The 26530-nt window shown below is 50.8% G+C and overlaps 2 protein-coding genes across 6 annotated transcripts in view; both read right to left on the bottom strand.

Annotated features, from left to right (window-relative positions):
- Positions 1-16494, bottom strand: part of CNNM2 (cyclin and CBS domain divalent metal cation transport mediator 2) — a 122832-nt gene extending 106338 nt beyond the window's left edge. For all 4 annotated transcript variants that reach the window (XR_012662779.1, XR_012662780.1, XM_075107260.1 and 1 more), the window contains exon 1: positions 14829-16494. Coding sequence is in view for 2 of the 4 variants with exons in the window: in XM_075107260.1 (XP_074963361.1) it covers positions 14829-16401 (1573 nt within the window). In the remaining 2 variants the exon portion in view is untranslated. The remainder of the gene's footprint in view (positions 1-14828) is intronic.
- A 4445-nt stretch (positions 16495-20939) lies between these two features.
- Positions 20940-25260, bottom strand: AS3MT (arsenite methyltransferase). Of its 2 annotated transcripts, XM_075108092.1 has the most exons (11): positions 25182-25260; positions 24816-24882; positions 24203-24330; positions 23943-24093; positions 23734-23870; positions 23366-23435; positions 23045-23126; positions 22818-22949; positions 22553-22695; positions 22034-22172; positions 20940-21143 (listed from the first exon to the last, which is right to left on the bottom strand). In XM_075108092.1, exons 2-11 carry the CDS (start codon positions 24855-24857, stop codon positions 21130-21132), a joined length of 1038 nt encoding a protein of 345 aa, XP_074964193.1. In that variant the 5' UTR covers positions 24858-24882; positions 25182-25260; the 3' UTR covers positions 20940-21129. The 2 variants fall into 2 exon arrangements, with proteins under 2 accessions (XP_074964193.1, XP_074964195.1); XM_075108094.1 differs by lacking the exon at positions 25182-25260 and having other exon boundaries at positions 20955-21143; positions 22038-22172; positions 24816-24949.
- Between the last annotated feature and the right edge of the window lie 1270 nt (positions 25261-26530).

Raw genomic sequence — 26530 nt, 5'->3', positions numbered from 1 at the left:
CAGTCAAAACCAGCTTATTCTGATGGGGAGAATAAGAAACACATGACAACTGGATTCAAGAATTTATTATCAAATTTTAAAATCAAACTGCAAACCTAGTTTAACATTCAATAAGACCCTCAAACACTATACTCAAGCACCCTCTCTACTGTGAGAGGTCACTGGCTTGTTCAATCGTGGCTGCAGATTTCCCCACAAGCATTGCAGCTCCCTTACCTGACCCTGGAGGGACAATCTACCACTGTTTTTGTAAGCACTTACTAAAACCCCTCATCCAACATAGGAGCTTTTGCCTTAAGCGCTGGTCCTGCTCAGCGGTCATCAGACATGGGAAGAGGAGGGTGGCTTCTGCAGGCCTCCTGTCCCTCACACATGCAGATAAAGAGAATCCCCAGAATGACTGCCTTGAAGCCAAACAGGTTTAACAACCCTTCATCATCTCTGAAGCAGAAGGCAATTTGCTTGGTATGTCACAGGTAAAAATGTGCATGTGTTGGGGCAAGGGTAATGAGACATCTACTCCATGCAATCTCAAAAAGTTAACAACTCAAAGGTTGTGACACTCCCATCTCTTCCTCGCACAGCTTTTAAAGGCTGCCCTACCTAGTCCTACCATCCCTCCCTTCAACTCCCTGTTCCAACACAATGGGATTAAAAATTAAGGAAAAGTAATTTTCTCTGAAACTAGAAATCTATTTCTGTCACTCTGGTAGCAACTTTTCCAATGAGATTTCTGAATTCACACTTTACTGGAGGACACAATCCACTCTTCTCCTAGTCACTCAAGGGACTATCCACCCCTCCCCTGCACAAGCCCAATCCCCAGGAGAAGGATGAGGAAATGGATCATGTCTTCACTGGTCCAGTCACATCCATTTTCTGAATGGGACAAGCAGCAAAATTCTCAAGCTCTTCCATCCTGTTCCTACCTCCTGTGTCAAAGAAAACAATAAAGTACCAGGATGGAGCTTGACAGATCAATATGGTCACAACCACAGCAAAACTCTTCATGCTAGCACTACACAATAGTGCCCTTGATTACAAGTCCAACACTGAGCTTCTGCAGTAACAGACACTTTAATGACTGATGTTTGATTAATAGAAGCATGAAGAGACATAGTGATGATGGTAGCAATGGGACACGGGTTCTTTTAATTCTGTGTCATGGAGGTGAGTCCAGCCTAGACCCTGCTGTGCACATGGGCCGAACACAACCATCAGAGCAGTAGCAGAATCCAGTCTCTGCCAATACACTTAGAAAAAGCAGGACAGAATGAGTGGCATACCAAGGAGATAGCCTGCACCACCCTAGAGCAGGGCTGGACTATCAAAAGGACGGATCGCGCATACCCTCTTAACTGTTGACAAATGGCAGGTTGATGGGCTGCTATTTCCACATATCACATCATCACACACTGAATAAAGGGAAAAGCTCAGCTAAGCCACCCTTTTCATCCCAAATTTCACCAGTAGCAAGAACAGACTTGGATCTATGTCACTGCATCCCTCTTACCCAGCTTGTTCAAGACTCCTTGGAACAGATGGCAATGAGGAACACACTGTGTTAGCCTCTGGTATAACCAACTTGTCCATGGTGCAAGAACAACTTTCCAGCTGCACCAGGAACAGAGCTCAAGACTTCCTGGCTCTTGAGGGGGGCAAGGTTTTTAATCATACTTTGGCTACCACCTTGTCACCAACAAGAAAAAAAAAAAAGAGAAAGCGCTACTTGCGTATCCCTCAACACTGGGAATGTAAGTAATAACAGACATGCCACGTAAAGACCTGCCTACTAGGTTTTCAGCCCAGCAAAACAGAAAAATATTTAGTTCATAATCAATCCTAAACTGGACATTACTTTAAAACTGTCTGAAAACAAAAGCCAAGCAGCATAAGATAAAAGCATAAATGGCACCTCTGGCACAGTAAGGAAAAAACAACAGATTAAAACCCCGTGTCAGTAACAGGTTAGAAAGCACCCAACAATGAACTTTAAAAGCAGCAATTTTAGTACCCATAAAGCCTCATAGAGCAAAGCATTAACTATTGGGGCATTCACCTTAACGGTGTCTCCACACACTTGTCTAGCATATGGCCTCATCTCATCTGTTTCCTAGTCTCTCTGATTTTTCCTCACCTTCTGCCAACAAACAGTGCCAGGAGAACTACACATTGATGTGCAGAAAGGAGAGTGAAAACACTAAATGTAAGACACTGACAGCCAAGGACCTCAGAGGAAGAGAAAGAAAATCTGAGTCACTGGAGGGACTGTCAGTCTAAAGAAAGTTGCGAACATAGAGTAAGGAAGCCATTACATGACAATGAAACTAAACTCCTATTCTATACCTTAAATTACAGGAGAAAAGCTGAAACTTACTGGCTCCAACAAAACCATTCAGTTGATACAAGGGAAGGGGACAGAAATTAGTTCTCATTCAAGAGCAAAGTAACTGGAGCACAAGAAGGCATCACAGTCTATATGCCACTTTGGACAGTACTAGGAAATCGAAAAGATGAATGCTCCACTTTATCCTTGCCCAACTCTCAGCTCACATGAAGCAGTTATGCCCTTGATTTGTCTTGGGTCATTTTTTCATTTTGAAGGAAACAAACAAAGAGGAATAGGAAAATTAGATGTCCTGTATGCTTTGAACTGTTTTCTGAGGTTAAAAAAAATAATCTGTTGCTATCTGGAAGAACTTTTGCATCCAGTCATACCTTCAGGTTTTTTACATCCCAGTCATCCTCAAAGCCACAGAAAACACTGAGATGAGAATTCCTTTTGTTAGGAGAATTGTTCACAAGCATTACCACAGCAAGAGTTCTTGCTCCCAGAAACTGCATGCTGTCTCTAGCTGTGGGAGTACATGTTTAATCACAGTACACACTCATTCTTTGTCATAACTACTAACTGCAGCACTAGAGAAGGTTAGGATAACCTCATTTGTTAAAAGAGCCTCTTGAGTTTAAAGCACTTCATTCCCCCTGAAAGAATGTTCACACTGAAGCTTCCTCTACAGACTGGCAGGACACTGCTGGTTTAATGCTTTTCAGAGGAAATAGACATAGACCCAGACTCAGCGTAAATGCCACCCAAGTCCCCAAGTCTACCAGCTTCCCCATGGTGGCTCTTTGCCACCAAAGCATCCTCTTTTAAGCCTTTCAAGCACTTCCGAATGCACTCAGCTCCTTCTAGTGATCAGGTGGTAGATGCAAGTAGAAAGCATGGTACCTGGGTACAGCCTCCAATACTTCCAAGAGTGTTTTCAGCCACAGATTAATTGCATAGTGGGGAAAATGGCAAACTACAGAGCGTCATCAATATAAACTTGGGAAATAAAAGACATTTTGTTAATTTCTCTCTCTATGCTTGGATTAAGATATTCCAGCATAGTTCTTAGTTCCAGGATGGCTAAATTTCTATCTGAAAAAGAGAGCAAACTGATCTCTCTGCAAAGCCCAATAATTTAAATGCAAAACTGTCAGGGATACAGCTAAACAACTTCCCCCTTTCTGAATATTTTCATTGGAACTTTTTGGTTGGAGCCTGTGCGTTGCATGGGGCTGAGAGGGCTATTACTTTTGGAAGCTATGCTCCCAAATTCTTTCCTTTACTGCAAGATGTGAGGTTGATGACTTGCAAAGAAGAAATGTATTAAAGCCTCTTACCACTGGACCATGTTCAAACAGCAGGCAAGCAGCAAGTTTAAACTCAGTTTTCAGGCCAGGAATCAGAAATGAAAATGCCCTCAACACTTAAATGCATGTGTGACTTCCCTCCACCCCATATACTCCCCCAGTCTCTCTCCCATAAAAAAAAAAAAAAAGAAAGCTTGTTGAAAGATTACAGCAAAAACTGGAAAATTCAAAACAGCTGTTCTGGAAAGCAAAAAAAAAAAAAAAACATCAACAGACTAGAGCTATTGACATCAGAGCTCTCCTGGTAGAACTCTCATCCTATGCACAGCAGGTGTGCCCTTGCAGAGAGGAGGAGGAGAGATTGGGGTTCCTCTCTGTGGTGCATCACACAGTACAGGGAAACCTTCAGTCCCACCCTTAACCCCAGAGGCATTGGAGAAAGCAGGAGAAAAAGAAAGCTACTGTATTTGCTTGCACATTGGCTGCATCCACTACAACTGCACTCACAGGTTGAACCCTATGATTGGCATCAAGCAACAGATCGCTGAAGATCTTGGAGACTGCATCCATTATCTAGGTAATTAAGTTTTTTTCACTGCCCCAGCTGCCTTCCTCAAGCTCTAACCTCAGGGGATTCCCCTGTTTGGAAGCTTCACCCCCACTAAGACTGCCTACAGCGTGAACTGTGCAACTTCTCCATTTCCAGGTTCTCCTTAGGAGCCTTCAGACAACACAACACAAGTTGGACTAAACCAGTAAACTACTGGCAAAGCAATTCCACATTAATGATCATAATCCCCCCATGGCATTTGTCAACCAAAAAGAACGACCTACAGAACTGCCAGTCCTGATTATGACAGAGAGGCAGGCTCCATCATATGGAAAGGGAATAAAGCTTGAAGTATGTTGTGACCTCTGTAAGGGTCGCAGGAAAACACAAATACACTAGTATAGGAGGAACAGAAACACGTTTTCCTCTACAGGTGATACAAGAAAGTCTCATTTCTCTTGCAAGTGAGCACTCAAACTTTTAGTAGCTGATGTTGAGTCTAAAGCACACAGTACAGGATTTTTATTAAGAGAGAAATAGACAATGATTTTGATAGGGATTTTGATTTCTCTGGGAGAAATCCCATTCACATAGCACAAGCAATTCTTCAACATTAAGAGAAGGAAAAAAAAAATCCTGCAAGTGAGCAGTGTGAAGTTCTTGAATCTAGCTGTGGAGTTATCAGTGTTTCCAAGCCTAATCATTCCAAAAGGCTCCAGGCAAACTAGAATATCAACAAGAAGACACAAGTTATTCCCCATGAGGGCAGGAAACCAGCATGCAACAAAGACCAGATGACATCTGAAGAGTAGCATAAATCCCATACTGCTACAAACATGTAGTCCATATAGTGAGCTACTCACAGGACCACCACTCCAGCCTCTGGTGAAACACCCCTCCTCCCCTCTGCTGGAAGAAATGCAAGACCTAGGCAGTCTTCATATAACTGGTATCTTGAGAGATGCCTCCTCCACCCCTCCCCACATACTACATCAAGTCATTAAATAAAAGCTGAAAGTCGAAAAAGCTTTATCTGTACGCATACCTCAGTTACACAGCAGGGGAAAAAAACCCACACAAATTCATACAGCAAAACATATCACACTAATTTATCCACCCTGAAGCAAAACCTTAGTGATGGCCCTTAAGAGTTCAAGTTACAGCTTCCGGAGAGCTCTTAAGTCACAATTGAGGCCTACCTTAACTAGTACAAAAATCTAACTGAAGCCTCTTACTGAATGCCCTGCAATATCAGCTGAAGGCCCCTGTCAGCACTTGCTGTGCATGGGAATTGTAACTGTAAGAGCTGTACTTGCTTCCAATGGAAAGATGTCCCAGGCTAGATAGGAGGAACTGAGCCTGCAGCTTGCCTAAAACCCATAGCCACACCTACTTTCGATGCCAGGTTATAAATTTTTGTCAAGAACAAGTTCACACCAGCAGATTTTCTTCCCTTTTTTTTTTTTTTTTTGTAAGAGTCTAGGAATTGCTGACAAGCAATTCACAAGCAATAAAAGTGGGCAACTGATCATCCTTGTCCTCACATAACTGTTGCATGGAAAGTGGTCCTGCAGGCTCACTTTCAACCAAGGCATGCACTTTGAACCCCCCAGTGCAAAGGGCAGGCAGGACAATCTTCTGAAAGCAGGAGTTGGAATACTGGAAGGAAACCAGAAATGGCAAGATCCTTCTTAAAATTGTTTCCTGGCAGCAGAGTATCCAACTAAGGCAGAGTCAGCACTTTTGTTTCCCTCATTACCATGGACAAGTAGGGAAAAATAAAGCCCTGCTTACCTCCACAAAGATTAACAGTCATGGATAGCTCCATCATACCACTCTAAGAGATTACACCACCACCAAAAATTCACTATAAAAAAAACCCTCCACATTTCATTCACACTTGCTGTGGGAGAGAACCTCAAGCAAGTAGGAGCCCGGTCTTGATGGCATCGTCCGCCCTGCAGAGAACAATGTTACAACACCACTCTCATTTGAAAAGCAGATCCTTTTAGATCTGCCAGCAAAAGAATGGTGCAATCCCAACGGAAAGCATTACAGAAAACAAAACTATACAGATCTTTTGTACTAAATGTATGTGCTCATCTTCTGGCCCCAGCTCCTTTGGCTGGAGCAAAACTCTTGCTTAGTTAATTAGTAACTGCAGCAGAATCGCATTAACTTATAACTCTTGAAGACTCAATAATCATCAGGTTTCAGTTCCCAGATTGACAGGCATCACACTTAACTCTGCCTTTCAAAGTACAATTCCTTGATGAGAAGGGCTGTTGCTTCATATTTAAACACTGAAATTATTATACTCAACAATTTACAAGCAAAATGCTTCAATACAAAAAGACAACACACAAGTACCATTCACACAAGCTTTCTTAGCTTTGAGGTTCCTGTTCAATCTAGGGCTTGGGTATTTTAAGACAAGTTGGTTACAAGACAAGTTGCTTTTCTAGTATTCTTTCACTAGTCCTTTCAAGCAGATATCATCACCAGGAAGTAACGAGCAAGACGGACTCATGTCTTTAAATCACAAAAATAACCACAAACACCCATGGAAGAATCCTAATTTCCAACATGCCAGCCAACCCAAAGAAACATCCCTTGAATTTACAGGTTGTGTACTAAACACAGTCAAAGGCAGACAGCCCATATGATGTCCCATAGACAACACAGAAGTGTGGCAAATCCTGAAAGCCCTTCTTCTCTTCAGTGAAAACTGGTTGCCTGCCAAAATTCTGGAAGGCTCCCCAGCAATTTTAACACAAAACACAAGAACCATGGCTTGAAAGTCTCCAAGGGCCCCTACTCATGACCCTCCAGAGTGGAAAGCTACTACAGAGCAAGCCATAAACAGGGAAGACAGCACTTTTGAATAGAGGAGAACATAAAAAGGAAAGAGTTACTGGAGACAAGTTTGGAAAGAATCAAAAGTGTCTGTTACTGGGGACCAGGAATGGCTGAGCTGGCCACTGTGTTAAGCACATCCGGCACATGTTCAAAAGAATATCCAGTTCCTCTCCAAGCACGATGGATTTCTCTGCCATCTTTCCTTCTGATATTGCAATTTTATGTTTCAAGTTGGAGGGTCAATTAGTGGCATGTCTCCTCCAAGTCCACTTTGTGAAAGGCACAATACAGCTGCATGTCCTGGAGTCATAATAATAGTGGGGGATTTGGGGGGGGGGGGGGGGGGTTTGTTTTGTTTTTTTTTTTAAAGAAGCTATGGGAAATCTTTTAGTAGACCTTAGTTTCTCTGCCTCAACTCGTAACAATGTTTTGAAGAATCAGAACTTCATTACTCCATGTTGTACAAGAAGCCATTTAAAACACCAAGGGGCTTCTCGACTCACCTATTCCAGGCCATCCCTTTCTCTTCCCTACACCTACCTCTCTGTAAGAAGACCTACACTGAGTTGGCTAGGTCATCTCTTCCCCTGATTGTTCCTTAACCAGCTTTACTTTTCATACCCTTCTCACAGATGGTTTGTATACCATAACACTTAGCCCTAGTTTATTCCCAGCATAGCTGCTTCTGTCAGCAAATATTGGGCCATGCTGATTTCTAGGCCAAGGGAAAAGGTGGATCCCAGCAGAAGTTAAATGACAGATTTATGCATCTCTTTTTCTATGATTATATACTGTTGAGAAGTGAAACAAAAACCCATCACTAGATAGTCCTGAAATGACTCAGTGACCTTGGCCGGAGCCAGGCTGGATCAGCCACCTGATCTGGGACTGTTAGCCATGTACCACTGGCTGTAGCTCATTAGCATCAAGTATTTACTCTCCTATTTGTCGCTGGTAGGCTGTATTTCAGGACCTTGTCAAATTAACAAGAGTGCCAGGTCATGCTCACCAGGGTATGGCTCAGAGTACTGGACTACTCTTGTGTTGAGGGCTAGTTTTACAAGTTCCATTAGTGAAATTTGGAGGGACTGCCACTCTTTTCATTCTAGCCCTACTTGACAGTGCCAAAGCAGCTGTAAAACTGACTTAGGACTCTTAATGTTAAGCATACATTGCAAAGTGTTTAGAAGAGGTGAGGTAGTGAGATTTCAAATTCTCCAGGTCTTAGTTATTGTGCACTAGAATGTCTGCCCTCCAAGTGAGCAAGACAAAATCTGACACTAGTCTACACCAAGATGACAAGTAGATCTTGTCACCAGTTTAATGGCATTGATGCTCCAAGCTAAGTAACCCAGTAACCCTGCAACACCCCCACTCACTATAATGATTCCTTCAATAAAGGGAGGGGACTGGGGCTTGTAACATTTTTGAAGTGTGAGGCAACTAGCTCCCTCATTTCCTCAACTACCAGTTAGAGTGGTATCAAAGCCTGTCAAAACAAAAGCTACCTTTGGATGGCTTCATATAGAAGTCACAGTCAGAAACTCAACCTGGAGATCCACCTCTTTCTGCCACTAGCACTACAAAGCTACTGACAGGAGATAACTCACTATTGCTGCTTGTCTATGTCCAAGAGCTGACAAAGGTGTAGACATGGCACTTCAGGGCATGGTTTAGGAGACATGGTATTGTTGGGTTGACAGTTGGACTCGATTATCCTAGAGGTCTTTTCCAACCTTAATGATTCTATGATTCGACACACCTGCAGAAAGAAATAAGCAGCTAGGGCTATTTAAGAAAGACAGTATCTTTAGTTCCAGAACTTCTTGAATCACAGACTAATCAGATCAGTAAGCTTCTGTGGGGAACAAAATAAATTTGTTCTTTTCTAATACTTTCTCTAAGCAGCCACAGCCATCATCAGACACATACTACTGCAGAGGATTCACTGTCATTGTTCTTACACCCTTCAAGTCCACTGAAGTCCACCGAGAAAATGATCCACTCCTCAGAATTTCATGCCAGCAGAGAAATACCAAAACTGAAAAAAATCTCAGCCCTGGAAAAATACTGCAATGGTTAAACTACCTGATCATTTTCCTGCACTACTGAATTTGCTCAGGGTTGACATTCTGCCTCTTCTTTCTATTCTACCCCAAAACTGGCCATGAAATGCTGCTGGCTGCACAGACTGACCTAAAGTTTACATCTATACCTATTACAGATAACCTTTACAGACACAGAGAAAGCAGAAGCGGTTCACTTGTGGTGGAATTCACTCCCATCAGCTTCAGTGCAGGAAAGCATTTGCTAACTTAGCAAACAGCTGAGGAGAGGAAAAGGCAACTTCTTGTCTTTGTTGAATGACAAGAGTTGCTAGCAATTGGTTAAAACACAGTCCAGGAATCATACCCAAAACAAGCATCAGATTCAAACCTCTACTGCTCAAGACATTTAATTCACTTACTCCTCTCTCTGCCAACCACCTGAACCACATGGTTCTTTCTGAAAAGAAAGCAGAACAGAGCCTCCAGCTGGGCTCCTCACCAAGGCCAGGGTGAAGAAGCACTGCTGCTCTCCAGCAGTGTCTCTTCTTCTCCTGGTCCCTAAAAAAGCTTCACGGCAGGGAGCCCAGGAAGAACTGGTGCTGTTCTCCAATGCATTCCCCTTGACGCTCCCCCTCCTCAGTGTACCAGCAAGAGGGCTCCCTGCAGTAACCCACATCCGCTCCTCTCCAGTGGAACGAGCACACATCCCCCAGGAGCTCTGCAAGGCCAGCAAACCTCTTGACAGCGCAGTACCTGCGGGTGCTACGCTGTCAGACAGCCAAGAAACAGTTTGTCATGAGGCAACCCCCACATGCAATTTTTGTTCAGGGAACAAATCTGCAGGCATATCACGCTAAGTCTTCTGTATCTTGGTGGCAAATTCCCTCCCAACCTACCACTCCCCTACTCTCTTCACACAAAAAAGTCTCCTTCTCAACACTCTTCCCTGTTTATGAATTTCCCCGAAAGGATCAGAGGAGGTGTCTTTTGTTAGCTAAGCAGCCTTGAAAATTATATTGTTTTCCAAGAAGGAGTTTTACATGCCTTTAATAATCCCAGGAGGGATTTATGTAGTTTCTTCCAGTTTCTCGTAATGCTGCAGTCACAGGCTTACACACAAAAAATGGCTCAGGAGACAGACAACTTGTTAGATGAACTAGAAAGAAAGCATTCACATTAAATAAAGGTTATTCATCAGAAGTCTGGACTCAGATTCAGCAGGATGGGAACCCATAAAACCTGAAAGGGACCAGGAAAGAAGCAACCTACAAGTCTGGGTTAGAGCTGTACGAGAAAGGTAAGTGACCTAATAACAGTGGAAAAAAACCTGAGACTGGCAACAGTAATGCAGAACTTTGGGTCCCTGGGCTACGAATCACTTGCTGTCCTACCTGCTTCCAAAAAGAGGATCTATGTGCTCAAAAGAAGAGTAATTAGGTCTAGGTATTCTTCTCTGCTCCCTCAAAAGTAAGGGTTTTCGGTTTCAGGTTGCTGGGGCTTAGTTTTCTTGGGGGAGGGGGGCAGTAAGGAACTAGAAGAGAAATGAACAGTTTTTTCCCACATCCTATGTCCACACTAAATATAGCCACCAAACATATACACTATTAAAAACAAAGAACACAAGACCAACAGAGCATGAAGAGAAGATCATCAAGTTAAATCTGATAAGGTTTTTAGGAAACAAAAATCTTTTAAGGTCCAGTTGGCAATGATTTTATTAAGGAATCTAATAATTGTCTCAAGGCTGCCATGTGATTCAGAAAACAAGAGCTCAGAACTGCTGCACAGTTACTATGACTTCTTTGTAACAGGCTGTTAACTCTGATCTTTAGTATAATAGTGGAGACAGATAAAAATAAGATCAAAACATATGACTCAAAGTCCCCAGATAAGGAGGACTCTGATTGAGAAACTGCTGCCCTCCGAAGCCATCAGGCCACAAGGAAAGCAGCCGTACAATGCCTTGTAGAAAGTGGGCCAATCTTAAAATATTAGTATTACAACATGAGGCTTTTCAAGCTGAATTCTTGTAGCTCTGGCAGGCAGGGAGCTAGAAATAGAACGCTTTGGACTTAGGATCACACATGCAGAGATCTGCCTGTGAAAAACACCAAGACCAAGTGCCAGAGAGCGTTTGAGCAGAGAGACCTAAGAAAACTGTCAAAAAGGGGAAAAAAAAAGAAGGAAAAAAAAAGGCAAGTCCCCACACTTGTCAACAAGAAAAATAACCAGTGGACCTGTGGAGACAGTTCACTAGATTCTTTCCGAAGATGACTCTGTTGCTCATTCACTCCCTGCTGCAGCTTAGGAGCCGGGATATAAATCCATTCTGGAACAGGTAAGGTCTTGCTCCCCTTCACAGCAATGGCCAGCATCAGATCAGCTGGGAGTGGACTTACTTCAAATAGGATTTCTCTTTGCGCCGAACAAAGTCAGGCAGGCCATTTCCTAGACCAGTAAAAAGGGTATCTTATATTTCCTTGCATTAAATTTGAATGATGAAATTTAAATAAGTTAAGCACTCAGTCTGCTCAATTTGTTGGCAAACAGATTTGCCAGTGCTGATAGAGGTTTAAGGTCTGTCAAAGGGAATAGAAAATTGCCCCTCTTTCAAAAGCTATTTATCTGTAAGTAAACAATGCTTTTTAGAAGAGAAGCTTTTTTGCAGGCTGCTTCAGATATCATGTTTATTCACACTTTAAGAGATTAGAGCAACACAGAAGTAGTAATGTGCTGCAGCTCTTTCTTAATTTTAAGTTTCCTGCCTGGCAGCATAGAAGTGAAACAGATACTTATTTTGCAATTGTGGGCAAAGAACATTAATAGGCCCACCACCAAATCCTCCAGCTGTTCAGCCTAAGCACCAAAACAAGTACAGAACTATCCATTTCATCTTCTATAACAGCATAAGGACGTATGTCCTGCCATGCTTGGCTTTTAATCTCATCCTCCTAAGCCTTCATTCTGTGTTTAGGTTAAGTATGTTTTGCTCCTGCCCAAAAAGTGAGCTTCAGTACCCTACCTACCCAGCTAATTACTAAACTTCTTAAAAAAAAAGAAAAGCAAACAAGCCCCTCTCCTTAAACCGATTAAAGTATTCAACTGACAGCACTACCACATGAGCTGCCCATTGCACCAAATGGTGGTAGTAGGGACTGGGGGCGCAGAGAATATACATATATATACACACACACACGCACACACAGAGGAGTTTGAAACAAGCCTACTGTGGCAGAAAGTCAATGCGGTTGGAAGGGAATGATTAAAAACTGTAAGCTTATTTATTTTCAACACTCTACCAGAGACTAACATGCAATTTGATTCTCACCCTTAATTTGTACATTCTCACGGGAATTTGGCAAGGTTGCTCTGAAGAAAAAAAAAGTTTGAAGTACTCTTGCAAAAGACACTGCACTATGCCAGATCAAGCAAGCTATCAGTTATTTACATTCATTTCAAAGGACACAAAGGAAGCCATTTATTTCCACCATATCTGCACTTTTTAAAGAGAAACCAGTTAGGACAGAGCTGGTCCTAACACCAGGGCTTGTCAAAACAGACCAACCAACACAGCTATTCTGAGTAAACATTTAAGGATGATTAAACCACTCTGAATTAATTCACAACTACAGAGACTATTCCAGGATGCAGCGATCTCAGGAGCAAACATATGTTAGGAAGCCACCCTAAACTTGTGCTACTGGGACGTTTTCTAGTGCAGGCCAGGGAAGTCCTCTGGCTACCAGGGAAAGCGATCTCTGGTCTTGCACCTTCCCAGCCATCCAGGAGAATTTAAGAAGCCTATTTTAACCACAAGTTTCAGAAACTGTAAGGAGGCATATTTGGCTTAGCCACACTTGCAGGATTAAAATGAGCACCTAATTCTCCCAGATACGAAATAAAAAGACTCCTACGTTAACACACAAGAGTGCATTTCATCTCTTTCAGACAGGGGAAATAAAGCAATCAACATAATATTAATTTCTTCAGACACATTGCTATAAACAAAACTAGAAAAAAACACAAGGCTCGCTAGAGGTTAAGAGACCCATCATGCTTTTGGGAGTCCAAATAACAGGGGTGCGAGAGAAGAACCACCCTACATCTGCACATGCAGCAAAATCCATCTTAACCAGCCAGCAGTTAATTGACGTAACTGAGTTTCCCAGATCCAAGCTGCAGATCCCGCAGTGCAGAAATCACAGCCGAGGAAGGCCCTCCCTCATCTCTCCTTCAACAGCTCCGAACCCGAGTAAGATTTCCCCATCACCATGCAGAGGCAGAAAGAGATGAAGGAAACTACTGCTGCACTGGTGAGTAAAAAGCAGGATTATGTTCACCCTCTAACTGTGAGGATGAAATAAAGATGAGAAAACCAGTGGGGTAACCCTCCAAATCCCCAAAACTGAGTTAAGCAGGAAGAAAGATATCAAATACCATGCTGTCAAAGCTCAGCATATGGATAAAACAGCACCTGAAATTTAAGTGGCAATTTAAATTTATTACCTAGAAAGACCATTCACGAATTTACAAAGTTCTTTTCAAGGTAACTTTTGCAGTTGATAAAAGGTGAACTCAAATATTCTCCGTTAGCCTAACTGTGGGGTCAGTGCTGTAAAGATCTCCTCTTTCAGCCAGATCATCTCCCAGGGACTGAGCTGCTCAGCAGTACTTTGATCAGATCTCCCCGGCTATGAACAGCTCCGCGGCACTGCAACTGCCTTCAGTTTCCAAGCACAGGAGTCCACACATCCAATCTGTTTGAAATTTCACTTAACTATTTCTCTGAAAGCACTTTTCTGCACAGGTCATGCAGCATTATTATCATTCGGCATGCAGAGAGCATCAGGTTTAAAAAGGAAAACAAAAAAAAGTTTTTTCTTTTCTCATAAGCAAAAGCTTCTAATAAGAACGAAGAGGCTTTTGTCAGGTCAACACCTTCTACAATTAAGACAGGGCCGGAAAGCCTCGATCCCATTCTGATGCAACTAATACACATGCGACACCGGAGAGGTAGAAAGGCTCGCACTTTTGCTGAGCCTGTGGTCCTGGGGGCAGAGAGAAGCCTAGGGAAAAAGACCTGTAACTCTGATGTGCCGCATCAACAGGTGCTTTAGAATATATTTTAAGATGCTGAAACTATTTATGAGTTACAAGATCAAAGAGTCAATCAAAATAACTGGAACACGAGCACAGAGATGAGGTCGGCCAGCTGAGCCTATGAATGGAGCTAAAACGCCTTGTTTATCTCAGCACGTGTGCACACACTAAGCCTGAAAGATACGGGTGACCTACCCGAGCAGCCCACCCGCTCTTCACTGTCAGGCCAGCTGAAAAAGCACACAGAAGACACAGCCAAGTAACAGACGTGGATTCCTGTCAGCGGTTCTCACTATAATGGACAGTTGAGTGGAAAAAGCAAGAAAGAAAACAACCTTGCTTGGCACCATGCCCACACACACATCCCAGTGCAGTGGGGAAAAGAGGCCGGGGGCACATACCAGCCGCATATCAGCTTTCTGGCCCAGGGAATGGGCAGATCTGGCAGATGCCTAAACACAGGCTGCTCTTTATCCCGAATGCACCTTCCCAAACCCCTCTGCAAGCAGGAACCCGAGAAGACCTCCTCTCTGCAGAGCTCCCTCGCCTCCTGGGCCAGCTCACTGTAGGAAGGCAGAGGCTCACTGCCACAGAGTGGCACCCCCACACCCCCGCCACAGGCACAAGCCCACCTTTCTTGAACTCCTCCAGCATGGCATCGAGCTTGGTGTCGTTGAAGACGAAGTGCAGAGGGTGGTTGTAGAAGCGGGTGATGGTCTTGAGCGGAGTGCAGTCATCAGGGTCCACAAAAGCCAGGTCCTTAACGAAGAGCAGGTCCACGATGTTGGAGCGGTCGCCCTCAAAAACAGGGATGCGGGTATAACCGCTCTCCATGATCTCGGACATAGTGTTGAAGTCAAGCACAGCCTCAGCAGCAATCATGAAGCAGTCTCGGAGGGGAGTCATCACATCCTCCACCGTCTTGGTGCGCAGCTCCAGGGCCCCTTGGATAATGTTGAGCTCCTCCTTGACTAGATCATTATAAGGGTCGGTGACCCGCAGCATCTCCAACAACTTCTCACGGTTATAGACCGTGCCGATCTCCTGGCCCAGGACACAGTCCAGCAACTTGCTGACGGGATAGGAGGCCGGGAAGGTCATCATCATGAAAAACTTAGTGAGGAAGATGGTGTTGGCGCCCACGGCCAGGCCGTGCCGAGAGCAAATGGCCTGCGGCACGATCTCGCCGAAGATGACGATACCGATGGTGGAGACCACCACAGCCACCAGCCCGGAGCCCGCAATGTCATCCAGCAGGATGGTAAGTGTGGTGTTGACCAGGACATTGCCCAGTAGGAGAGAGCAGAGCAGGTAGTTGCCCTGGCGCCTCACGGGCTCAATGCGCTTGGCATAGTTCTTCTCTTTGTCCGTACCACAGTTCTGCACAATGCGCAGCTCCATGGGGTCCAGGGCCATGAGGCCCAGGTTGAGGCCACTGAACATGCCCGAGAGGCAGAGAAGGAGCGAGATGAAGATGACCTGCAACCAGAAGGGAAGCAAGAACTTCTTCTCCTCGCCCACAATCATCTTGGTGTCCTCACCATCATGGTAGATCCAGGTGGTCTCACCCCAGGGCGGGGGCCCGGCCGGCCCCTCGGCGCCCGCCAGCCCCCCGGTGGCCCCGGGCCCCAGGGCGGCGGCGGCGGGGGCCGAGACGGAGGTGCACAGGTAGTAGGACTTGCTCTTCTCCGTCTTGCGCAGGGGCTTGATCTCGATCTCGATGATGCCGGAGGTGCGGCGGTTGAGCACGATGTGCGGCAGGATGATGATGTCCGAGGTGCGGATGCCGCAGCGCTGCGGGGCGACGCCGCCGCCGCCGCCCGCCGCCCCGCCGCCGCCCCCGCCGCCGCGCCCCGCCGCCCCCGCCGCCGCTCGCCCGCCCCGCCGCCGCTCGTGCTCCGTGAAGGCGATGCGCGACCAGGTCTCGTTGTTGATGTTCTGCCCGTAGACCCGCAGCTTCACCCGCGTCCGCTCGCTCACCCGCAGCGCGCCCCCCTCCATGAAGGAGACGTCGTCCGTGTCCTCCAGCCGCAGGCCGATGATCACCGTCTCCTCCGCCGCCGAAGCGGGGACGACAGCGGCGGACGGCGCGGCGGCGGCGGCACCCGGGGGCCGCCGGCCCATGCAGCCGCCGAGCAGCAGCAGCAGCAGCACCCGCGCCCCCCGGCCGCCCCCCGCCATGTTCCCACCGGGCAGCGCGGCCATCTTTAGTCAGGGCTCAGCGCCGCCGCGGCCCCGCATCGCCGCGCGGCGCCTGCGGCGTGCCCCGGCTCACCCGGCGGCGGCGGTGGCGGCGGAGGCGGGCGCGGCGCGGCGGCGGCGGGCGAGGCGGCGGGCACAGCTGCCCGCAAGACCCGACAGGCGGCGACTGCCGAGCCGGGCCGAGCCGAGCGCCGCCTCAAGCCGCTGCCCCCCCAGCCCCGCCCCGCCCGCCTCGCGGGGGCGGGCCCGGCGCCGCTCCCCACCAATCAGCGCCCGTCCCGCCGCCAATGGCGGCGCGGCCCCGCCCCGCCGCTCGCCACCGCCTCCCCGGCCCGGGGGGCGCGTGACTCCGGTGTGTACGCCAGGCGGGCGGGGGCGGGGCCTGCCGCATGGTCGCGGCCAATGGCGGCGGGGCTCGGGGACGGCGGGGCGGAGCTTCGAAGGGGCGCGACCAATGGGGGTGCGGTGCGGCCGGAGGGAGGGGGACAGCGCGTGCGGCGCTCGGCGGGGCGGCTCGCGAGCCTCCGCGCCGTGGACGGGACAGAAGGACGGACGGACGGACGGACGGACGGACGGACGAACGAGACCGCTTGCCCCGGCGGCCCCTGCCCGGCCGTGCCGCTCTCCCCGCCCCCCCTCAGCGGTCCCGGTGCGCCGCCCCGCGTCCGTCCTCCCGCGTCCCCTCGCCCCCGCCGCACCCGTCGGCTGTCGCGCAGCGCCCCCTGGCGGCCCCGCGCGGCGCAGCCCGGCGAGGCGCATCCCCGCGCCCTTCCGCCTGCGCCCTTCCACCGGCAGCGGGGCGGTGGGCTCCTCGGGCCTGCCCCGGGCACCCTCCGCCCCGCCGGGTACCCTGCGAACCACCGGGCACCCCCCGCACCGCCGGCAACCCGCACCGCGCCCCACAGTCCCTTGGCTTTGTCGTTCCTGCGAGCGAAATTAAATATTAAACGTTAAAATCTTAAACACAGGCGCTCTCACCACTGCCTTTTGCTCAGGCACCCGGGGCACCGCCAGCCTCGGCAAATCAGACGAACGGGGTGCTGAGGCTTGGTGTGAGTGGGGCTGAGCTTGGAGCTCCCACCAGGGCCCTTCAGAGCCTCCCCAGGCGCTTCGCTCCTCTCAGCTCGCCCTTACTGTGTGGGTGCACGGCGGGCTGACGGGCCCCGATCGGATAAAGACCTGTAATTTCAGTCTGTGCTTATGTCCCACCGCCCAAGACCCAGGCTCTTCCCGAGGCCTCGGCTGCTGTGCCACAATCCCAGCTGGGGCAATAAGTGCCCCGTGGTCCAGCCATCATCACTCCTCTTTCCATCAGCAATAAGCAACACGCAGCGCAGGACGCAGTTTGGCATCCCAGGTGGCCACAGACAAACAGCCATGGGAGCATCCAGTACGGCTCACAGCAGCTGAGACTGTATTTTGGGTTCAGGATGACCCTTTGGAGGTGGTAAAACAGCCTCCCCTCCATTTAAGTGCTTGGAAGTGGAAGAGTAGAGTTTTGCGCGGGACAATCCAATACGGCAGGGGAGAAGAGTGCAGTGCTCTGGGGCCATAGGCACAAATTCTTCTTGGTCCCAAGCCTCATTCAGCTCACCCTGGAGCAGTTCTGCAGGTGTGCTCCTCCAGGAAGGGAAGAGGTGCCCCTGAGCCACAGTGACTCACTGCAAACCACAGTGAGCAGGGGGTCAGGAATCACTTCCCTTCCATCTCAGGGTGAATCAGAGCACCACAACTTATGGATTGTCCTGCCCTCACAGCATCCTCCCTGCCCGCAAAGGGAGGGCACTGATACTGCAGAGCCTCACACTGGGAGAAGGGGATTTGGCACATCTCTACAATCACCAAAACACCCAGACTGGGGTGTTGGACAGATTGTTTTGGGGTTCCTCACACAGGATGGGGCTGCAGGACCTCCTCTTTTCATGTCTTGGGGGACAGAAAACCCCAAGGCTGTGCATGCATAAGTAAAGCCAGGCAGACCAGACACCCCCACATCCACACCCTTCTGAGGACCCCTACTCTAATGCTTAAAATCAAAGTCAGGAGCGAGGAAAGGTCCTCTCAGCTGCTTCCTCACCAAAATGCTGAGAATTTGGGGAAAAAAAAGCACGATGCAAACACAGTGGCATTTAGCTGCAGCCTTTTCCATACGCACGCAAAAAGGGAGACTTCGCTGTGGGCGCCTCTCCCCAGGCAAGCTGAAAGGCTGCAGCAAGGACTCATGCCTTTTTAATTAAGGGGTTTGCAGGTCGGACCCCCTGCCCCATCTGCTCTTCCGTTCATGCTGGGAAGGCTCTCTTTGATAGCAGGAGCTAATTGCCACAAACCTCCTGGCATGGGCTGTTCAGGAAAAGTCTTTGTAAGTAATCACGGAAGAGCTGTGTGCAGTGTGGAAGGGGGATTAAATAGCATCTTGGTTGTGTTTCCAGCAGCTCCTTCCCGAGGTCCCATCAGTGAGGTCCTTCCACACAATTTCAGAGCTCCTCTTGCCTGCTGGGTCACAGCCACACCCCCAGGTCCGGTCTGCCAGGGAGCCATACCTGAAGCCAGTTAATGCATGCCCTGTCGGCTCCAGATAACACCGAGGATTACTTCTTTTTAATCATGATATAGCTCTAAACCCAACAACTTACAAATTTTTCTATGCCCAGTAGGTCAGACTCATAGTCTCATCCAAAGCCAAAAGGACAGGCTGGCAAGGCGACTTGCCAGAAAACCATATTTATGGCCAATATTTGTATGTTTAATCTCTAAATTGTGAATCAATTGCTCCCTTATTTAGCTGATAGCAGAGGGCAGGTTAAGCAGTCTGGGCCACTTGGACATCCTTCAAAATCTTGGAATTATTTTTACAACCCTCATTTTTTTTAATGGTCCAAATTTTGTCAGGAATTAACACCAGAGGCCCAGTGAGCGCTCTTTGTCATCGAACAGCTCTTTCTGGGAGCTACATTTACCAGGGATTTGAAAGCTTCACCTATGAGGAGAAACCGTCTCACATCTCCCTGAAAACAGATGGTAAACTGCCTTTTCTAGCCATGTTACCCAAGACAGGGTATTCTGCAGCTTCATTTCCAACAGAGAACAAGAACAGCTATTGAACATCGCGGCCCTTTCATGCCTGTTTCTGGAGTCCCTGTCTCTGTGCATCAGTCGGGTGTTACCTGACTGCTCATGCTTTTCATTCCAGATGTTCTGGAAATGCCTCCTTACCAGCTGGACCCTCATCAGCCACTGCTACTGCTACTCCAGAGCATCCTTGCCACTTGCCCATGTTTCTTTTTGAACCCAAATATTTTATTTTTTGCTCTTCATCTTCCCCCGTCACAGCAAGGTGATGTTTAAGTGGCAGAGGGGAAATTTGGTCCCTCCTGGAAAATCAGTGTATGAGGAGGAGTGGAAACAGTCCCTCATTTCTAAGCTCAGCTGCTCACCCAAAGGCTCAGGCGCCACTGCTGTTCAGCAGCCCCCAACCTTTCCCAAACAGCCTCTGCCGGCTGGGGCTTGTGGGGTTCGGATGGGGCAGCAGGAGCACAGCCCATCACTGCCCACCGCAGCTTTGAAGCTCTCACTCCCTGCTCCTCGCCTGCTGCGGGACACAGCTGGCCAGGTTTCTGGCTTTCCAGAATCGCTGCAATTTCCCTGCAAAAACTCTGCAGGCATGATGTTTGCAGGGGACTTGGGGCTTTCCCACTAGATGGAGCCCGGGGTAAAATATGAACCTCAGCTGCGATGCACTAGGGAAGGGAAAGAAATCCCCATCTCCTGGAAGGGGCTGTAGGGCTGCAAGCGGGACAGGGCATGGGGAGCTGCGCTTGGGGCATCCCCTGTTCTGAATGCAAGTAACAGGGACATCCCTCTGCACCCCATATGCCATGTTAAGCTCTTCATGGAAAGGCAGGCCTGGCTGAGCCCCAGGAGGTGACCAGTCCTTCTCGCCCACCATCCCAGGGAGATGATCATTTGCAGCAGCCTTATTTGAGCCACTCAGTCCACTGCTAGGAGCTTGCATGGAATTTGCCTGTTGAATGCTCATGGGTCCCTGCATGTGGAGTGTTAGCATGGGGAGATCAAGAGAACTAAAAAAAGACGAGTCTTTTGCTGCTCAGAGGCATTTGCATCTGGGCTGCGGGCTCCCAAAGACCTCACATGGGAGCCAGGCTCATGCACGGGGTGCATGCCACAGGGTCAGGCCCTGCACAGCACCAGGGCCTCCTTTCGCACCCTGCTTTTCCAAGCTCCCTTCTGCAAATGTCTCCATCTGCTCCATGGGCTCAACATCAGCACAGAGCGGCTGCCAAACCACACCAGACCTGCCATCCCATGCACAGGGACCTACAGTGCTTTCCCAAATAAACCGTCCCTGCTTGCATGTCTGAGCCATATGGCTCAGCCTGCCTCAGGCTGCCAGCCCCATAGTGAGGGGATCCATGGGATGGCTGCCTGTCCTCACCGCAGCTGGACACAAATTTGCCTCACCACCCGACAGGGAAGCACAGCACTCCACGAGCCCCATGGGTCCCATTTGCGATCACACAGCCTTCAAGCTCAGTCATTTATTTGCTCTCCGGTGGAAGCTGCATGCTGCTGGGGCCACATCCTCCTGCCTCACTGGCATCTGCCGGTGCGGGGACATCACTCGCTGCTCAGCAGCACCCCGGGGGGCCACAGGTGCCACTGGGACGGCAGGCAGAACCTGGGGCTGCCGGCCGCTCCAGCAGCTGGAAGGGGTCACAAATCTTCTCCTGGAGGGCAGAGAACAACCAGGGGCAGGATCAGGCCAGAGGGGAACAAGAGGGAAAAGCAGCATGTCCCCATCACTCGCTCCCTGCTAGTGGGGTGTCCCAAGCAGACCCCTACGATAGCTAACATGGGGGCAGCCCCAGGTCAGTCCAGCTACTTTTCCATGCCACGAGGAGGACGCCAAGAACTTTTCTGGGACATCAGCTTTGCTATTATCTGAGAAATGCCTCCTGCTTGGACAGGGACCCAAGAATGTCTCCCCCTCCCCAAGTACAAGGTTGTGTTTCAGGGACACGCAGCTGCAGGGCATTATCTCCCTCGTGTACCAATGACCCCCACTTCCAGGCCTCTCCTGGCCCATCTGCAGGCTGGAAGGACCACCAAGGGGAGGAGAAGAGAGGCTTCCAGCAGATAGAGTTGCTTTGTGCTTTGGGGTCAGGGCTGGCAGCCAGGGCCAAGCTCCTATCAGCAGCTGGGAGGCGCTGGGAGAGCGAAGGGGAGGAAGGAGCCGTGGGGATGGCCCATCACCTCCCTGAGGCAGGCTCTCCCCATCCGTCTCTTGGAGGAAGGATATCTCCCACTGGGAGACATCAAGCAGGTCCAGCCGCCAGCCTCAGCAGCCCCCATGGACATCTTGGGGGGTCAAGGGCCTCTCACACCTGGTGGTTACAGCAGACCCCACCTTCGGAGGACTACAACCTGCGCTGGGGTGCAGTTGCCCAAACTCAGGCACCAAGCGCCACCCTCAGTGCCCCATGGGCTCCTGCCTGGCCCGGAAGGACTCAGGTCTCTTGGTGTCATGCCATAGCCCCTCTGATACCCCAGGGCAACTCTGATGGCACGGGACACCCATGTTCCCATCCCTGAAACCAGTCATGGAGCTACTGGCTACCAGCCTTCACTTCCTTGCGACAGCAGCCCTGCAGTGTGGCAGTGTTGGCCCCACTGTCTCGGATGAGGAACTCCTCCGCAAACCTAGAGCTCTGCAAGATCGCGGCCATCTCTGCATCCACATCCACCACTTCTCCTTCCTGGGGACAGAGGTGTGGTCACAGGGCTGGAGTCCAGGATACGTGACCCCAGCCACCCAGTCAGATGATGGGCAGGGGAGCAAAAGCAGGGGCACAGCCTGACCCAAAACCTTGCAAAAGGCCCACAATGACCAAGCAGCTGGCTCCAAACCCCCTTGTGAAGCCACCACGGATGTCCTGCTGCCACCTCCACCCCAATGCAATGCATGGGTCTGGCTCTCTTTCCCTTCCCTGTTTGCAGCTCCCCTGGTTTATACAGCCCCTCTGCTCGCACCCACCACCCCCACTACCAAAGCTTACCCCCAAAATCACAGAGGACGCTGCTGAGCAGCACTGCTTCCTCAGCTCTGCCCAATCCCCTGCCCTACAGACCATGACACCTTGAAGGTGAAGTTGGCGTCAAACAGCAGCTCTCTCTCATGTCCCACGATCCCACCGTTGTAGATGACTTGGCTCGGCCTCGCCCGGCTGCTACCTGGCACCTTGAACAGTCGGAAGGTTGCAGAGACAAAGCGGCAGTCGCCTGCAAGGAAGAGGTTGGTGGGTTGGGCAGTGAGCAACCGGGCTGGGAACCGGCAGAGCCGAGGATCCCAGCACAGCTCCCCAGGGCTAGCTGGAGCCAGCGCTCCCTGGTCAGACCCTCACCAACAATGTCCTCCAGCTCCTTGTTACCAATGGTGATGGGGCTGGCGGTGACCAGGCACGGGGGGCTGAACCCCACCTCCTCAGCGATGCTGTACAGATCTCTCCAGTACAGGGCTCCCGCCAGGCATTCCCCTGGGACAAGACCATAGGCATGGGTGATGGAGGCAAATGTCCAGTCCTCCCACCCCACCCATCCCATGCCATCACCACCCTGGAGCCCTACGCACCCCACAGCACCCTGTGCTTCCGGACGGCCTCGTTCAGGCGCTGGCTGGCGTAGACATCGCTGAAGTACATCTCTCCCCCGGGCTGGGAGGCAGCGAGGAGTGCAGGGAGACCCCAAGAAGCAACAGGATAAAAGGGACAGGGAGAACTGGGCACCCCCTAATGCTACCCTGCTTGGGACTCTCTGCAGAGGTACCCTCCCCTGGACCCATCCCGCATCCCCACCTTGCTGGACCCCATTTGCTGCATCCCAGTGGCACCCCAAGAGCAGGGCCACCCCAACACTGCTCTGCTCCCGCTGTGGGTGCTGGCCCTGGCGTTACCTTCAGCACGCGGTAGGCCTCCTGCAGCACGGCCCTCTTGTCGGGAGAGAGGTTGATCACACAGTTGGATCTGGGGAGGAGGAGACTGAGGCTCATTTGCACCCTCTCACACGCACAGCACCACCGGCTGCTGTGCAGCCACCAGCCGCTGCACGTCCCATCACTTCATGCAGGATTTGGAGATGCTGATTTGACCATGAAAAGGGCAGTTTCTATATTCCCAAGCTCTAGCCCACCCTCTCAGGATTTTCCCTTTCCTAACGTGCGTTCCTGAAGCGAGCAACCTGGTGGGATGCAGACCTGAACCTAAGCCTGTGGCCACTGGTGGCAGCAGGACCGGGGGTAGCAGAGCCCTGCATGGTACCTACATGACAATATCATAGCTCTCATCTGCCAGGCCGGCATCACCCAGCTTCTCCATGTAACCATGAAGGAACTCCACATTTGGCTTTTGGTAGCCAAACTTGTCCATGTGGTAGGCAATATGCTTCTTCGCCACCTCGACCTGGGAGAAGGAATGGAATGATGGCGAGAGGATGCTGGGGGGATAAGGGGAATTACCAGATGCTCACTGTACCTGGCCCTCGGTCATGTCTATCCCAGTGACATGGCCCTGCTCCCCGACCAGCTGGCTCAGCAGGTAGCAGTCTCTGCCACTGCCGCTGCCCAGGTCCAGGATCTGGCACGACGCCAGGCACTCAGGGATCACCAGACCGCAGCCATAGTACCTAGGGAGATGCCGAGCTGAGCCAGGCAGAGGTCTCCCCGTGGCACAGGGGGTCCAGGGGGCTGCAGCCCACAGGGAGGCAGCAGCAGAGGGGAGACCCCGGGATTTACCTGGCCACCACCTCCTCATGGATACGCTCCAGAGCATCTCTAACTGCCTTGGGAAGGGGCCTGGCTGAGGTGACACAAGCGTTGGTTTTCAGGTCCTCTGACTTCTGCAGCACTTTGCCATAGTAATCCTGATATGGGAAGGAGAGAGGCCACTGAACTATGGCAAGCTAAACCTTGGGAGCTCCCCACACACCATGCCTACACTCATCTTGTATGCGTCCTTGGTGTCCTCTGGCACTGGTGCTCTGATTTGCACCCAGCTTAAAATTAGGCTAACATCAAGCATCACTTTGCCCCCATCCTCCCCTGCTGCCCTTGCTTGCATGCACAGACGTGTTTGCACAGTAGGGGATTTCACTGTCATTTGCAGGAACTTTGCAGGCTGCGGCTGCCACTTCTCTGGCCAAGAGAGGCGCAGGGAATGAGGGCAGGGAAATGCAGCTTTGCTCAGCCCCTCCGTTCCTGCGGGAAACAGGAGCAAAGCAGCCAACTGTGCCGAGCGATTTTACCCAGGCCCTGAAACGAGCTCTGTCCTCTGACCGCAGCAGGTGTCCCGGTGCGGCCGGGGCTCGGTGTCCCCCCCTAGGCCCCCCCCCCGCCCCACGCCCCTCACCTGCACCTCCCGGTGGATCTGCTCTCCGCAGGGGGCTGCCATTGCAACGGGAACGCGGGGCCAGCACCTGACGCCACAGCAATCGGCACTGCACCAGGCACTCCTGAAGGCCCTGACTCCCCCCTCCTTCCCTGAATATGGGAGCTCTTTTTGCCTTCCCCTGCCCCAGCAGTACCCAGGGAGACCCCCCAAACTCGCAGCCTAGTGGGATCCTCCTGGGGGAGCCTCACAACATCCCCCTCCCCACAAAACCCCAGTCCAAGCTGCCCTGCAGACACAAGCCCCCAGAAACTTCTCCCACTTCACAGAGAGCTCTTGGCCCCAGGGGGTGCCCCCCAGCACCCCACAGCAGAGGCCCTGGCCTACCCTAGTGCCTCCAGCCGCAGCGCTTCGGCCGGACTCTGCCCCGCCAGGGCCACGCTCCGCCCCGGCACCCTGCGCTGTCCCTGGCCTGCCTTCCGCCCCAACACCGGCTCCTGCCTGGCCCGGACCCTTGGCCCACGGCCCTGCAGCCTCCCCGCAGAGCCCCAGGCACAGCACGGGGGAGCCGGCCCCGCTCCTGTGGGGGTGTCACTGCCATCACCCACCGCCCGTGCCAGCGGCCACTGCCTTCTCCCACAGACACCCCAAAGACCCACCCTGCTGCCTTCCTCCCCACACCCCCATGGTGCAGCGCTGTCCCTGCTCACCCCAAACGCAGGGAGACCTGAGTTTAACTGCCCAGGGCTGCTCCAGTCCCTGCAGAGGACAGGACCCGGCGGAGGGGATGAGCCACGTGCAGCAAGGACACACTGCATCACAAAGTCCCCAGAACTGCAGCATGATGGGGGGCATTGACCCACCGTCCCAAACAGGCTCCCCCCAGCACAGACTCTGCTGCAGTTTGGTGGCAGTTAAGGCAGCTTTTATTCCCAGCAAGTGAGTCACATCTTCTCCAGCACTTCAGGAAAAACCCTCATTCCCCAAGTGCAGCTGCCAGGCCAGGGATTGGACACCCTCCCCAAAGGCACAACTACCCCTCCATGGCCCCTGGGCCCAATGATGGCACCTTTGCAGGGATGCAGGTGATGGGGTGCTACCAGGTGAAACCCAAACAGGCAGTGGCACTGGAGAGGATGGTGAAGTCTAGCCCAGGAGGCTCTGCCAAATCCCTGCAGCACTTTGCTGCACAACTTCAACACAAACGTGGCAGCCTGGTGCTCACTCCCTGCCTGCCTTGTCCTATCAGCCGATGAAAAGCACACTCAGGCAAACAAGTGCTTCCCGTGCACCCCAAGTGTTCCAGATAAGTGACTCACCAAAAACAGAACACAGTATTTATAGCCTGGGTGCAATCTCCTTCTCCGGGAAGCGCACAGGAGCCTGGTCACTAGCTCTCCAACACAGAGCAGTGCAGAGCTGAGCACTCCGGCTCATGGTGGTCTCCGGCCCGCTTCCTGGCTGGGCCTTTGGATACCTTCCCAATCAGATACAAACACACACCACAGCCAAGGCTGCTTCATCAAGCGCTGGAGCAGCAGCCCAGGAAGAGGAATGCAGTCGAAGGCCGAAGGCAGTGCAGATGGGCTGGCAATGGGATGACGTTCCAAGCTTTGGCAGAGTGGAAAATAAGATAACCTCCAAGCATGATGCTGGCCAAACTGTGTCCAGCTGGACCAGTGACAGAGGCAAGCACCCAGATTCCCGCTTTCAGAAGTTCTGGCCTGGGACCGGTA

The sequence above is a fragment of the Phalacrocorax aristotelis genome, chromosome 12 (assembly GCF_949628215.1).
Source record: "Phalacrocorax aristotelis chromosome 12, bGulAri2.1, whole genome shotgun sequence".
Classification (NCBI taxonomy): Eukaryota; Metazoa; Chordata; class Aves; order Suliformes; family Phalacrocoracidae; genus Phalacrocorax; species Phalacrocorax aristotelis.
This window is presented reverse-complemented; position numbering and strand designations above follow the sequence as displayed.